Consider the following 16,599-nt stretch of genomic DNA (forward strand, 5'->3'; position numbering starts at 1 on the left):
TGAAGTGAAACTTTTTACAAAAGTACAAATAGTTTTATTAAAATATACATATATATTAGTTACAATAATTTTCATTGTGTATCTTGTATTAATCAGAAATTTCTGAATTTGTTAACTTTCTATACGTGATAATCCTTTGTGAATAGTGCTCTAAAATAATGTTGAAATTTGCAGTAAAGATATTTCTGATTGTATAACTTTCTTTCTGATTCATTTGATAATAATTTGAAATTAATAGAGATAAAAGTAATACATATAATAAATTAATACAAGTATTATGCGTGAATTTCCATCTCAACTTATGGTTAATGATATTAACATTACAAAGTGTCTTTAGTATACTATCATTGATAGAGATAAATAGTATCTAAGTCTAATCATAGAAGTCACAAAACTTTGTAATAGTAATCACATTGCTTACAGATTGATTTTCTCAAAATCTCATAGATGATGAGTATTGTTATTGACTAAAATCTCTATAATTCACGAGATTCACGTGTTTTGAGTATTTGATTCAGAGCATTTTTTTGGGATAGGATTATTTAATAAGGACCACCAGGGCTTGATGGTGGAGCGCCATAGTTATCTGAAGGAGGTGATTGCTGTGGGGGCCCATATTCTGCATTTTGTTGTTCCTTCTGTAACATAAGAAAATTACAGCCCTTTACAACTTATTTTAAGAAATTCCTGTATTTATGATAAATAAGTGCATCATTGACTTTTAACAGTCATTTTTTAAATTTATCTAACATCTAATTACTATTTGCTTACTTATAGTGGATATTTTCTAATCCCAAATAAAATCATTTCTAAATAATTTTTCTCGATAATAAAATATTACATGTCAATTGTAATTATATATGATAGGATATAGTAATGGTAAAATTGATTTTGAAAAAATGATTTTTTAAAGTAGTGTTAATTTTTTTACATACATATCTTTATATGTATTTATATACATCACAAATTTGTGACTCTGTGTATACACATTATAAAGGTAAACACAAATTCAGTTTATGAAGTATGTAATATAATATTGTTTATTTTAATATTCATTCATTAGTAATGATTATGTCAATCAGTATTAAGTAGATATCTTGATTAGATTTTTTGAATGCAGTTATCATAATAAATGTTTATAATATTCACAATTGTATTTATTTAGTGTCTCATTTTTGCTCCACGTCCAATCACTCGAATTTGTTTACGATTATCAGCATAATTTTGCTTTAAATGTTTAAACTTTGTGTGCTTTACCTGTGTCTTATATCGAATGAAATAGACTTCTGGTTTGCTGGGTTGCGTTGGTGCTTGAGTCGGGAGAACAACTTCTGGAGCCTCTTCCGGCTTTTTCACCAATACGTAGATCAAAGTCTTTTCTTCATCTTGAGGCGGTAATGGTGGTAGAGCTGGTGCTGTTGGTGTTGGTGGAGTAGGTGCTTTTATGAACACAATCTTGTAATGTTTCTGTGGTGGTGCTGCGGGTGGTATGTATTTTGGTGGTTTGTATTCTGGCGCTTCCGGAGGTGGTACATGAACGTAAACGTGTTTATGGACAACAGGTTGTTGTTGGGGTGGCCCATAGCGGTCTGGGGGACCATAACTACCGCTTGAGAGACTAGCACCGCTCGATGGAGGGAAGTACGAGCTAGGTGGTTCCGGTGCTGGTTTCGAGTATACTGTCGTAGAAGCTATCAATAATAGCGTGGTCTGAAAGAATTTTCAATATCTCGAAGTTATTATAATGAAATTGAAAGTTAAGGAGAAAAAACGAGGAATGTCTATTTTTCGTGATTTTCCATTTTGTAACATATTTTATTTATGACAATTGAAATTGCAGAACTATCAAATCGCAATAATGATTATATCGATTATATAATATCGATTATAATGTTCAAAATGATTCTTTCTTATGATGTCTAAATAAGGTACAAACTTCATTTTATGAACGATACGGTTAAATTTATTGAATATTGTTCCTTTTTTATTAGACTAAAATATTAAAGTTTCATTTTTTTGATAAAGCTATTTTGTATCATCTTGATTGTAATTCGAGAAGAAGAAAAGTGATAAAAGTGGGCATTTGACATACGTCGTACACACATAATAAACATGAAATTGTATAGTAATTCCGTTTAGTAATCACTTTGTTAATTATTCTATAGTTAAATTTATATTATGTCGCGACATTCATATATGTAGAAAGCATTTTCATCAAGTTAAAAATTGATTAGTATCGCCTATTTCTATTTCCTAATTTTATGACCTTTCTATTTTATCTAGATATAAAATGCATAATATTAATAATAAGTTTGCGCTGGATTTAAAGTTTTGAATTACTCGGATTCAGAAGCCTATTTAAGATTTAGGTATATTTTTTATATCCATAGTGAATATCATATTTTGTGATAAATAAACGTTTTGTATTCAAGTCTAATTCATTAGCTTTACATATAAATTAGTTAATAATTTCGATTCATTAAATCCAATAAATGTGTTTAAAGTAAATCTAATGCTAATAAATGTAGAAGTCAGTAGTTGCAAATAACCACAATTAGCTTAATGGATTTCGCTAAAGAGGACAGTTACATAGTATCAGCTGTAGACGTTTAATTCACATTTAATTACACTTTCCTTTTAGGAAAACAGTAGAAAAGCATTGACATCATTTTAAACCCGTTTTAGATGCACTATTCACTGATTACGATAATTACCATAGATTCTTATTCTTCCGTAGTTCGAATTCGTCTTGACGTCTACTACGATGTAATAAGAAAAAAATATGATCGTACTTAAGAAATCCAAGGCGAGGTTAGTTTCTTCACGAAAACAAATTATTTTCGAAATTTTTTATTATAGACATTTATTGTAAACACGATACTGATAAATTTCGGTTTAAAAATTTTTTGTTATACAGTTGTAAATATGTTGTGTCAGACGGACCACCCTGTATTTATCGAAACAATGTCAAAAATAGAATATTAATGAATTTATACTGAGTTATTGAAGTCAAATGTAAGGTCTTCCAAATTTTACTTTTACACCTAAAATATTTTACTTTTACTTTTTAAAGAAATTGAAATTCTTAATTGAATTAAGTAATAACATTCTTTCAACGAGTATCAGACAAGAATGTCAAGAATAACAAGACATGATGAAATAATTTATTTTCATGTAAAAAAGCGTAAATCTTAAAACATATGTAACCTCTCATATCTATCGACTGCTAGTAAATTTGAATAAACAAACGTATTAAGTTCGAAGTTAATATTATGCAGGAATTTGATTTACGTTTCTAGAATATATTACAGAGTTATCTAGAATTAATTCGATATTCCGAATTAATTCTTTCACGCCAAAAATTAAATTAAACATGAATTCTAATAAATGAAAATAAATTCAGTAGCGAAGATGATGAAACAAATTAGCCAGTATCAGGTAGTGGCAAAGTAAAGGATTTATGATTTAATTTTTTTTAGAAATTAAGTAAGTTGTCTTTATTAAGTATTGATATTAACCGTTGAAAAGAAACAGATTTTCTTAAGGAAAAAGGAGAAGAGAGAGAACAAAGACGGCGTAATTAAAGTGTCATACTAATTATTTCCAGTGCAGTGACTATATTTCAAAAAATAAGTAGTGCCTTTTACTTTTACTCTCGCATCCTGGCTTTTCCTTTTCGAGTTTCCTCGCTCTGTTTATTTTTTCTTTATGCAGGAGAATCTGTTGCATTGTTTCTTAAAAGTCGTATAATTATCCCCTTATTGGCTGATTACGAAACTAGTAGTTAATTGAATAGTAGATTAATTGGTAGTAGATTTCATTGATTTCGTGAAAGTTTCTTGAATGGAATTCCCATGATTAAAATGTCAACATAAACGAGTATCATTAAATTAGAAAAATAATATATTTCGGATAACGAAGTCAGCCAATTATCATATAAACAATATGTGATTTTTCGTTTGAATCTTTTAATTAACTGAACCGCTTTCCATCACTCTATTTATTTCATCTCGACTGCTATCTTTTGAGTAGTAAGTTTATAGAAACAATTGCAGGAAGCTTTTCCGCCCTGCCACCAGAGATCTACGCTGCCGTGTTGATTTAGATAAACGTTTCTGGTCAAGAGTCAAGAGGTTTTGAGAAAAATTACTTCCGAAATATAAACTGTTATATTTTCAGTCTCAATACAGAAACGGCTTCCTTATTTAATATGCATATAGATAAGCTATTTTCGTACTATCTGTAACAATGACGTTGCAGATATGTGACTTAACCTTTCCACTTAACCTACTGTAGTGCGACACGTGAAACTTTCCCACTAGTGTTCCCACTCTAAGCATTTCCTACAAGCACAACTTCCAAACGACTAGGTTATTAATTGACGAGTCTAGCAGCGGACCCAGGACGAAACTCTCTTTTTTTCTCATCATTCTCCCTACATCTTTCTCGCTCTTTCTTCAATCCCCACACAATAGAAACGTTTTATTTAGCCTAAACTCATTATTCTTTATCATTGTTCTTTTGATTAAATATTTAGATCAGATGTTTATCAGAGATTATTTACAAAAGAAAAGATTTTATCTTATTGTTAAATTGAATATTTCGTCAAATTTTTATATTAAACTTTTGTCATCCTTTTTTGATCATGAACATTTAAACATTTAAATATTGTTTTGATTATGCAATTCGTTTTATAAAATGAAATATTATTAATTTGCAACTTTCATTATACGATCTTGTACAAGATTTTCCTATAAAAAGAATGTTGTTCAATCAAGTGATCACAAATGATATAAAGTGTATCTATGTACATAGTGTACAAAGTGTGTCTCATCTAATCGATCCACGTAAATATTCACAATGTATAATATATGTCATTCCACAATTATGTAAAATGTTACGTACAGCACATAATATATCATGTATAAACATTTGTCAAAACATAATTAATTTATTGATCGCCACAGTGGTCATTGGTCGACACGTTTTTTAATAAAATTTCAGTTTATTTAGCATTAAGGAATAAACACTGAACAATATTACAAGTATAGTTAAATATTTTGATATTATAGTATATTAGTAGTATAGTTTAAGTTCACGCATATGCATATTATGTCATCATTATGTATACTATATTTACGTCTAATGTATATTGTAATAAATAAATGTATTTAAAATGTATGTAGAATAACCGTCGCTAAGATAAGAAAAAGTATATTTAAATGAACCAGCTCACTGTGCCAAAAGACCTTCTTGTAACAGACATAAAGTCTGGTGTACAATAAAATATTATTATTATCCATATATTCATCAGTACGGGTATTATGTATGCACGTATATGGGCATGATGCCAAGTCTGTCTATATTGACCTATCTAACAGTAGAAATGAGTGTGTTATATTTGTAGCTATTAAAAGAACTGATTTTTGTATGCATGTATGGATGTTTATGTTCAGGCCTAATTCTTGTATATTTTTACGAAAACATTTGGATGTTAGTATGATCTTGTGAATGATTCCTGTTGCTTGCTTATGTTTGTTTGTGTATAATGTGTCGCACTTCATAGTTTCTGACGTGAACTGTTATTTGCTGTATTTATCATCTTCGATTTCTTCTTTCAATATGTATTTTCTGTGATTCCTAGTAACTTAGTAACGAGCTGTCATTTGCTACATTTATCATCTTCAATTCCTTCTTCCAATATGTATTGTCTGTAATTCCTGGTAACTTAATAACTTGGTCCTAAATGGCTATCATAAATCCTGCAATTTCTGGTTACAAATCTCCTTTTTCGAGCCATGGATATGTCAATTCAGCGTTTATATTATTTATACGTTTTCCATGTAATGGTTTTGTCTTACATCTTTCTATTGTTTGGTCTGGTAATTCTGGTCATTCTGGTGTATATATCTAGCATATTTGTATTTATATTTAACCGCGTATATTGTGTATCTGCTTGTGTGATTGCTATGTGTATATCTGTTCCTCTTTGAAAAGATGCTGTGAGTGTTTTTATCTGCTTATTATTATTATTATTTTAGTCTATTGTATTGTACCGCGATTTTAGTTTATTTACTCCCACGGTAAACTGTATCAAAATTCTTGTGACAGAATCTCTTTCATAAAGAAAGGACAAAGCAGATATAGCTAATGATGAGGAAATGATAGAACTGAAGATAAAGAATACTTCAACGGTTAACGAGATTATCGCATCGGTGTTGGCAGGACACAATACAAGAATAGTTACGTCGGCGAGAAAGATAACGAAACGGTCGTTGAGCACCAACACCGGCCGAGCAGCGAACAGTGAAATTTCCTCGAAGATGTGGGAACTTACTGTTAGTGTTGACGATCCAGCAGCGCCAAGATCGCGCGTAGGTGTCGGTTTACGTAGTTTCTTCGAATTTCGTTCCGTACGACAGGAAAGGGAGAGCAGTTGCATAAGCGTAACAATTTAACGTGGTAGAAAATTGATTGCGAAACGGTCACGACTGCTCTTTCGCTGCGTTTCTAGTATGTATGCGCTTACACGGACTCACGGAAGTATTCGAACACTCATGATAGAATTTTTTGGTGAATATATTAATTGCAGTAAAGAATACAGATCGTACCTACTCCGGAACAAATTGCATTAATTATACTTGCATTGCAGTTAACACAAAGTGCATACTACAAAGGTCGGGACAAAATTTATGCTACGTGTTAGTGAGGTTAAGCAGATAAAAGGAATTTATAGAAATTTATGTACGAAAGTGCTTTGCTGAAGAGTCATGAGGGTTTAAAAATTTCCGGGAAGGTTTTCCTTGAGACTCGTTATGCAGAATCGTAGACAGTATTATTTATGGGCTCATGCTAAACAGTTGATTTATGAAAATGTGATAGAGGCAGAAACCAGCTTTGGGAATGCATCCAAAATGCATTTACCATTATCTTCACGACAACAGGAATATTTGAAAGAGTCCGATAATCATTAATTTGAATGAAAGCTTGCATTCTTGCAGAATGCAAGAAATTTCGAACATTTATTTATTGTGACTGCCAAAACAATTAATACAAATTTTTACTAACGCTTATATAACTCTTCAATAAAGCATTCTCTGACATAAATTTATATGAACTTTCTTTATTTACTTGACCTATTACCACGTAGTATAAATTTTACAATCAAAAAAATTAAAATAAAAATCTTTTATAATGTAGATATTATGAGACTATAACTACTTGGTCGTACCTACTTGTTATACTTATTGGAAAAATCTAGCAGCATTTGTTTTATTTAGTCTTTCATTATAAGGCACATATGATGTAAGTAACAGTTTTATAATGAAATAACTTGAAAATAAGAGTTGTGATGACCATTCAATTTGTAGTAAATTTCAGTAGCAGTCCGAATAAAAGTATAGTCTCATGAAATTATTCAAATATTTATCACAGAATTTTTTAATAAATTTATTTATTATACGAAATTTTTTTAAAATTCGTTACTGTAATGAGATATGAAAAACTTCATTATATATTATAATAGTAAAATTTGAAATCAATGCAAAAATGTATATAGAAATTACAAGAAACTTATCGCAAACATACGCCTTGAACAATTAGTATGCTACATGAATAGCAGTCTTAAACATGTAGCTAATACTAAAGATGGTCTCACTATCGCTTGTACTATTATGGCTTATTAATATATATAGGAAATAATTAACTGTCCAAATACTTTGTTAGTTTTTGCGAATTGTATACTGCCAATAAATATTCTGTAAGTCTTATGTAAGTTATCAGATCTGTTTCTAATTTCACTAATATAATAACGAAAGTCATATCTCGTTACAGCGTTAGAGACGGCTATTGTGGCTGATTATGGCGAATAATTTATTATTTAGATACTTTGCTGATCTTTGCAAAGTGTACGTTCCTAATAAAAATTAGGTCAGTGCATAAGTTCGTGCCCGATCCAATGGATGTCAGTAGATTATTTGTCTGCAAGTCACATCTGTTATTGTATGTGCAAACTTCATGGAGAATAAACGAGAGACATCCGATCGCTCTTTCAGCAGCAAACTTTTGTGTTTCGGTAGTTTCTACATCGTAAAGCAAAAATTCTGAAAATGAGCGAAGGAAAGATTCGTTTCCTTCATGTCATGCCATGCGTCATGTCATGCTCTGCGAATTCCAGGAAGGTGTAACAGCGGAAATTGTCGTAAAAAATATTTAGGATGTTTTCCAAGACCACGCACCACTTCTTTGTACAATAAAAAAGTTTCTCTGGAACTTCTTCACTTGAAGTTGGATTATTTTCCGATAAATTAAGCAAAACGTCATCGTTTATCATTTTCCGTAATTTGTAGAGCATAACACGATGTAACTGAATCTTTTCTCCGTTCATTTTCAACATCTTTTTCTTACAATGTAAAAACTGTCAGAGAACAAATGTCTGCTGTTGAAATAACACTTGAATATCGCTATTTTTATCCGCTATGAAGTTCGAGCATGCAGCAACAGATGTGACTTGCACACAAATAATTTAGTGACATCTGTTAGAATTGGGTACGAACTTTTGCACTATCCCAATATCTTGTATCCCTATGTCAATTTCTAGATCCATTTCAAAATTCACCAGTATAATTACTATAGTCGTGTCTCTTTATAGTGCTAATGAGATATCAAAATGTTTTGTATAATACAGTGGGATCTGCGAAGATCTACTATACGAATGTTCTATTAACAAGATAATTGCAATAAATATTGCAAGCAATTTTCTGCTTATGTTTTTTAGTATTACATGTACTTCTTACAATTTTATATCTTCCCTGTTACCCTAGTACGAAACTAATATTGACGTTAGAAAATCTACGATTGATATCAAGAAACAAAAACAGAGAAAAATTTGTATGGAATTAAAAAATAAGTATCTGGACATTATTATACGTGAGTAATGTTATACGATGTTTCGATAAATCAGCAATGCAGTATGCTGTTGTTTAAATGGTGTCCTTTTTAACATATTGATTTATATTATATTTATTTAACATATTATGTTAGCTTGTATTTTTGTATATTCTTTCATTATTATCATTACTTACTTATTTATTTTTTCCATCTGTACCTTATAGTTTTTGGATAAATGTCATAAAACGTTAAGCTTACGAATCTCAAACCTTTAACCTAAAACCTGAAATTTATATTTTCAAAACCTGGCTACGTAAGTTATAGTTACAACAATATCGTATTATTTATAATTGTTCTTGTAATTATTCTTTTTAAGATATATGATAATGTGTCGGTGTTCGATATTTCATTTTTTATTTGAAGTCTTTCTATATTAAAGATGCTTCAGTACCATGACTAATGAAACGAGACGATAAATACAAGACAGACAAATATTGATCAGTTGTCATGAAAGGTAGATTGCTTTGTAAAGTGTTATAGTTAAAAAAAGGACGCGTGTTTTACTATCCAAATTCGTTCATTCGAATAGTCATTTCTTTCCCAATTAATTCGGCTACAAATTCCCTACAAATTCTGCTATATACAGAATGTCCTGTTTAACTCGAAATGTTCAAATATCTGCAATAATACGAATAATACGACAAATTTATTAGACAACAGTTGTATGATCTCGAGAAAGACATATTGTACTTTTATGTATTTGGTTTTGCAACGATCTTGAAACGTCATGTAAAGATAGTATTAAATTTTTTAATTAATTTTTTTTATTATATATTTATTATATATATTTGTTGCTGGCATTCGGACGTTTTCAAAACATTACAAACCCGTGTCTTTTGCACCATCCACTATCGAGATATAAACTTCAAAATTCGATATGCCATTAGCATTAGCGTTACCTAATGTATACCATGGGGACACATAAAGATGTTTTTCATAATGCTACTACTTACATCGCATTGCCGCCACATGATTTCACAGTTTTCTAATGTTTCCAAAACGGTCAGTCAGTTGCGAGTGACTTGTGATTGCGATCACTTGTAGGTTAATTCCTTGCATTGTTTTGTGGAATTTTGAAGTTCACATTTTGATAATGAATGGTACACAAGTATTTCTAGTAATATTTCTGTTATATATATAGTATTTATATTGTAGTATTTCGGCAACGTCTGAATGTCAGCTATAAGAGCATGAACTAAAAAATGGAAGTATTACGGAGGTTACAAATTTTAATGTCATCTTTGCAAGATGTTTCAAGATGGTCGCAAAACGTATAAAAACACAATATGTTCCCTTTGGCGTCAAACGATTTTTGCCTGAAATATTTTTACGCATTATTCGTAGCTATCCAGATATTTGACCGTTTCCGGTTAAACAGAACATACTGTATATATGAAAAGTTTCTCAAATACTTTCGTGAACCACTGTACGTAGGTGCTTGCTTACGACAGATTGATCACGTGAGTACGTGGTCACATGCACGCGGAATACACGATCAACTTTCATCGTGAAAACAATTCGGCTACTTTCGAACGGCGGACCAACTGCATCGTTGTACATTTTTGCTCTCCTTATTCGTACGTTCAGATGCTTGACATTGCATTGATGAGCTTTTTCTTCCGTGAACGTTTTATTGATCGGAACGAATTGGAAGATTAATCGTCCGTAAAGATGCATCGTCGTTAGCAATACGACCGTGAAACGAAGTAATTACTTTAACGATACAGGCTCTGTATTTGAGAGCAAATTTATTTGTTTCTTTGCTTTTATCATTTTCAATGAAGCAAAGAATCTAAACATTTTTATTTCATTACATTCTTTTTAGTCTAATAAAACATAGTTTTTAATTTTTTATACACATTATAACTGTTATAAGACAAATTTAAAAAGTTATAGTATAAGAGATAATACCTTTGATTTAAAAACTTTGGTCATGGATTTAGTACACGGATTTATCATAAGCGATACAAATTTTTTTGTTCATCAGTAATCATCATCGACGACAGAAATTTAATTTTGGTTATTAGTAACCAATATAAATAATCGGGATTTTTTTTATTACTTTCCCAAGAAATGTTTAAAATAATCGTTATTTTGGATCTCTGGTATTTTATCGATATTTTTTTTTCTTATCCCACTGGTTTATAGTTACATTGATATGCGTTAAAAGATTAATAAGATTGAAACTGGTGCGTTTATTTTTTGCAAAAGTGGACGGAATGAAAAATTTATATATGCTTTAATGTGGACTTTTTATTTATAAACAATCTTTAATTTAAATTACAAATTATTCGTTTGTTTTAATTAATTGAAACTTCGTTAATAAATGGAATTGCATAATCATTTACTTTGAAAGTGCTGTAAGTTCATTTTCTGTAATTTGTAGTTTGTTCAAATAGTCGAGGCATTAATGATCAAAAACAAATGATATTGAAATTAAGCAACAGTACTTTGTGTTTCCTGCTCTTATCTATAAACATATATAGATTGAAGCATAAAACGTAAATTTTAAATAATTAAAATTTAATGAACTGTACAATTTTGAAAGTGTCTTTCAGTCTATTTATGACACTGAAGGAAGATATTGGTCAAATTAATTCTAAAAAAAGCCAAGTAGATCTTATGAGGATTTTTCAATCGATGGAAACGTCGCTTCAATATCTCCAAACAAAGGAAGATAAACTTAGACCACTTTCAAAGTAAACAGTTCAATTTATCGATTAAAAGAGACATCTATATTTCTATTTATACTATACTGCCAGTGTAAACATCATATATGCTCATATGTTCATAGTAAGGCTCATAACCTCAAAAATTTTTATAACATAATAAACTAAATAAAATAAGTTACAAAGTATAAAGTTTTTTCTCTTTCATCGTTAAGACGGGGGAAAAGTTTCGTTTCTCTAGCAAAATGCATGTGAAGTGTACGATTCTGGCCAGATCTCTGCTTTAAAATCAAGTGAAATCGTAAAATGTTGATGCATCGACGCCCACGAAAGAAACACGGCCACACTCGTTATGGAATTTAAGTATGAAATTTACTTCTCGGTATCTTTTGTAGGAGACAGCTCGAATGAGATAAATTAAAGAGAAGGAAAAGAGAAAATTTCACATGGTATGGTTATATATACGTGATACGTAGATACGTGAAACACATAGAGTAAATAAAATTAACAAGATCCTCTGTTTTTAACAGTACGTATTTATTTTAATAATTTGCGATGTTATCGATATTGCATTATTTGATGTGATATTTTAATAAACGATAAATTAAAAAGTATTATATATATACTATTCAGGTTGTATATGAATTAAGTGTATGTATCTCAAAATTAATTATTTTTAGAACGAAGACTTTTACAAGTAAAATTTGTTATATATTTTTAGCTTGTTTCCTTAAAATTAATATTATTTCTAGAATCGCGCTAGATAGGCCAGTATATGGTATACATTTAATTATGAACCGGAAGGATTTGGCAGTCGTATCAGATCACAAGTCTCTCGTTCGCGTTGATGATATTTAATTAATGTGTCAGTCAACAATGCTTCGATCGAACACATCCTAAAAGACTGCCTAACGTATAGCGAACTCGGATTAAAAATATATACACAGTACAAATAAAAACAGAAGGCAAATTATGAAAGCGAGACTGAAGATGATGTAAAGAGACTGCACTACTAATTAGAGTAATTTGCCTAGAGTACTAAGAGATAACGTACCTTCATTTAGAGTAATGCGATATTAATTACTAGTAAGAAGGATGGAATAAGACTGAAAGTGATAATACAAATCTAACACTATATCAAAGAAATATTGATATTTTTATGTTTAATTAGATATTTTTGTAATATTATTAATTTTTTACCTATATCCTTATTCCGATTATTATCTAAGCTTGTAATGGGCGAAAGGTTGACGCAAGAATAATAATAATAAATAATAAAAAGTAATGATAATAATAATTTCATATATTGAATATATCAAATATCTTTCATTTTTATGAGATGTTAATAATTATGATTGTTCTTTTTTATGTATTATAATATTACATTACATATATAGCGTAAATGGAAACCCATAACATGTAATTATAGACTAAAATGGATAAAAACGTTTTACAATTGATACGGTTACTTTGATATAAGTTTCTTCTAGAGCATTCTAATTCTCAGCAGATTTGGAGCGGAAAATGAGGTTGGCTGCTGAGTGTTAATCGCGAATTATCATAACTGGGATATTTTTTGCTCGGTTTCTTTTGACTCTATAAAACTACTGTGAAATAATTTTTGTTTTATGAAATGTGCTTAGTTATGTGTCTACTCATATATTTTTATAATAATGTCTGCTTTATTTTACTTTCTTGCTTATATTTGGAACCGGCTTATCACCTAAGCTTCTAATGGGCAGAAACCTAATACAATAATTATAATAATAATAATACATAATAATAAATAAAAATAAATAAAAATTTTTGTTTTTTAGTCCACAGTATTTGTATTTTAGATCAAACGAAAATGCTGCACTTTTCTGTGTAAAATAGAGGACTTAAAATATGTGATACTCCGAGTAAATAATCGAATAACTATTTTTACAATATTTTATTATTTACATTTTGCTTTACTATTTATCCCATTTTATCTTTATAAATTGTATTCTTGTATTTTTTTGGAATTGTTAATCATTTAATTTAATGGAAAGTTTTATGCGTATGGTTTGTTGTACTTGACTAAGTGTACGTCCTGCTTTTGATTGTTCCTTTGTGTTTTACATCACTTGGTTGAAGTTCCTTCATTATATATATAATGATTCCAAATATAAATATCGAAAATTTGTTTAATTTCAAATGTTTTGTTGATAAATTTCATTTTTACAACGTTTTGATACAATTTATTCAGTTAAGTGAAATAAATTTATTGAACCACAGCTTTCTTTTCATCTAATTTCGTTATTATTTCTTAGATATTTCGAGACAGCTTTTAGCGCACAAACTTGTCAGTTGTGATCTCACTTTTGGAATAGAATTCAAATTGCATGGATCGAGATAGTATATTTCAGTTGCAAATTGCGAACAAATTATAAACGATTCGAAAACGAAGTCATGACATATAAAGCCATAGCCAACAGGTTCCACAGGAGATCAAATTACACGAAGATCAGTCGTGAAGAACAGATCGCTGATTGCGGAAAAATGAACATCAATGTGTTGTTAAAAATATTACCTACTTTAGCTACTATCAGACATCATAACCGTTATAAGGCAAATTAAAAAGTTATGGTATAAAAGTAATTATAGATCTCTGTAATTTAAAACTTTTGGTTACGAATAACCATTATAAATGATTAAAATATTTTTGATTAGCGGTAAACATTATCAATGATGGGAATTTTATTTTGGTTACGGAAAACTATTATCGATGACGGAAATTTAATTTTGCTTACCAATAACTAATATAGATGAGCGAAATATTTTCTAGTTACCATTAACCATTATCGATGGACCAAGTTTTATTTTAGGTGTCGATAACCATTATCGACGGCAGAAGTATCCTTTCGTTACACTGGACTATTGTCAATTGTTGTTAATATTACTGATGGTTTGTACATATTCATTGACAATCTGAAAAAGATTAATTATAAAACTTATGTATTTTATTATGCCAAGAAACGGTATGAAAATAATATGTGGAACAAAGAATAACATACAATAAAATATTGTATTACAATATTTTTATCCTATTCTTTTGTTTCATATATTTCCATATAGTTCTCTTTGCTTAATAACATATATGAGTTTTATAATTAAGCTTTTATATGTTGTCAATGAATATTAATTATCAGTAATAATATAACAATTGACAATAGTCGAATGTAAGTAGAAAATTTTTGTTGTTTATATTGGTTAGCGGTAATAAAAAGAAATTGTCACCATCGATAATAGTTATCGGTAACCAAAACAAAATTCGGATCATCGATAATAATTATTGGTAATCTAAAAAAAATCTGGTCATTTATATCGATTATTTGTAATCAAAATTAAATTCCATCATCGATAATGACTCTTCGTAATCAGGACAATGGAAAATTAAGATTTTTTAAGCATTTTATTTTTTCAGAAATTTCTTTAAATTTAATTAGAATTAAAATTAATTTTTACTCAATGACATGGCTTCAAAAATATTGTTAAGATAACTGTTATTTTCAATTACTGGTTAGTAGCATTGCCAAATCAAAGAATCAAGTAATTATCCGAATTCGAACTTTCACTGTATCCACTGTATACATTTCTCGGATATCGATACGATAAGACTTTATACGATTATGAAAGAAATACTGAAACATTTCGAAAAAATACTCGGAAACGCTTTGGGGAATTGAAACTTGCACGAGTGAATTTTGGTTTTATCTTTGGAATCATATTCTTCCGAGGGAGAATATTTAGAAAGAGAGAAGAAAAACATTTCTAATCGAAACTGGGGTACTATTGGAATGACTATTAGAGTCAGATGTTATAATTCTGTTTATCATTATATACGTACATACAATACAGGGTATTTCATTTTAATCGATCCACGCGAATATCTGCTAAACTATACACTATCCGAAAAGGTGTATCAAATAAAATTATAAAAAAAAATTACTTTATTTTTAGAGGGATATTTTGCGATGATCGCAAATCTTGTTTAGGTGGACGGGCCTTCGAGATTTCAAGGCGATCTCTATTTTTTTAAATGGAACTATACATTTTACTATGCACCATTCGATGCATTTTTTAATTCTCTACAAAATGATATTAAGGTACTTGTATTGAAAAATGATTAGTTTAAAAGATATTTCAACTTTAATCTTTTAAAACTTACCGTATGAAAAACAAGAAAAGATGGCAGCGCTTTATGTTTACGTTCTCCTCGTCTCATGTGCACTTAATTCCACGAAATTAAGATCGAAATATTTTTTAAACTAGGCACTTTCAGATACAAGTACCCTAATACTATTTTGTAGAGAATGGAAAATTGTATAATTCACATTAAAAAAAAGAAAAAGAGAAAACAAAGAGCACCTTGAGATCTCGAAAACGCCTACATTTAGACAAATCTAGATATCATAACAAGACATCCCCCTTGAAATGGAATAAATGGACATCCCCCAATTTTTATTTGAAACACTTTTTCGAATAACGTTTGACAGACATTTTTTTGGCTCGATCGAAACAACATTTGAAAGAATTTTTCACTAGATCTGTTAAGAGTGTAATAACACAATCGCGATTGTTTCACAGTTCTCATAAACTTTGCCCCCCTTTTTCTTTAGCCAATTCTTTTGCATAAACGGTCGACGTGCAGAAAGGACGTGGCATCGTGAAAATCGGAAATTCGGAAAATTGGAAAAATCGGTAGAGGCGACAAAGTTAAAGAACTGACACGACGAAGGAATCGAACAACTCACCAGATAGATCAACATCGTTGTATATCGCGGCGACCGAAGAGGGTACGAGGACGAAAGGTAGATGTCGCAAAGGAGAACGTCTTTCACCGACGATCTTTCACTGTTGTGCCGGCTGGATCGACACTTTCGGACTTTTATACGAGCTGGAAGAGGGGAAAAGGAACATCCTCGATCCTCTTCCTTCGCTCATTCGATCATCGATC

The 16,599-nt window shown here is 30.1% G+C and overlaps 1 protein-coding gene across 2 annotated transcripts; it reads right to left on the minus strand.

Annotated features, from left to right (window-relative positions):
* Positions 1-106: 106 nt before the first annotated feature.
* LOC126926354 (uncharacterized) lies at positions 107-16,522 on the minus strand. Of its 2 annotated transcripts, none has more exons than XM_050742693.1 (3): positions 6,248-6,442; positions 1,258-1,710; positions 107-638 (listed from the first exon to the last, which is right to left on the minus strand). In XM_050742693.1, the coding sequence occupies exons 1-3, from the start codon at positions 6,440-6,442 to the stop codon at positions 543-545; spliced, it is 744 nt and encodes a 247-aa protein (XP_050598650.1). In that variant the 3' UTR covers positions 107-542. The 2 variants fall into 2 exon arrangements, with proteins under 2 accessions (XP_050598650.1, XP_050598651.1); XM_050742694.1 differs by lacking the exon at positions 6,248-6,442 and adding an exon at positions 16,397-16,522 and having other exon boundaries at positions 128-638.
* Between the last annotated feature and the right edge of the window lie 77 nt (positions 16,523-16,599).

Source organism: Bombus affinis, chromosome 17, assembly GCF_024516045.1.
Source record: "Bombus affinis isolate iyBomAffi1 chromosome 17, iyBomAffi1.2, whole genome shotgun sequence".
Taxonomy (NCBI): Eukaryota; Metazoa; Arthropoda; class Insecta; order Hymenoptera; family Apidae; genus Bombus; species Bombus affinis.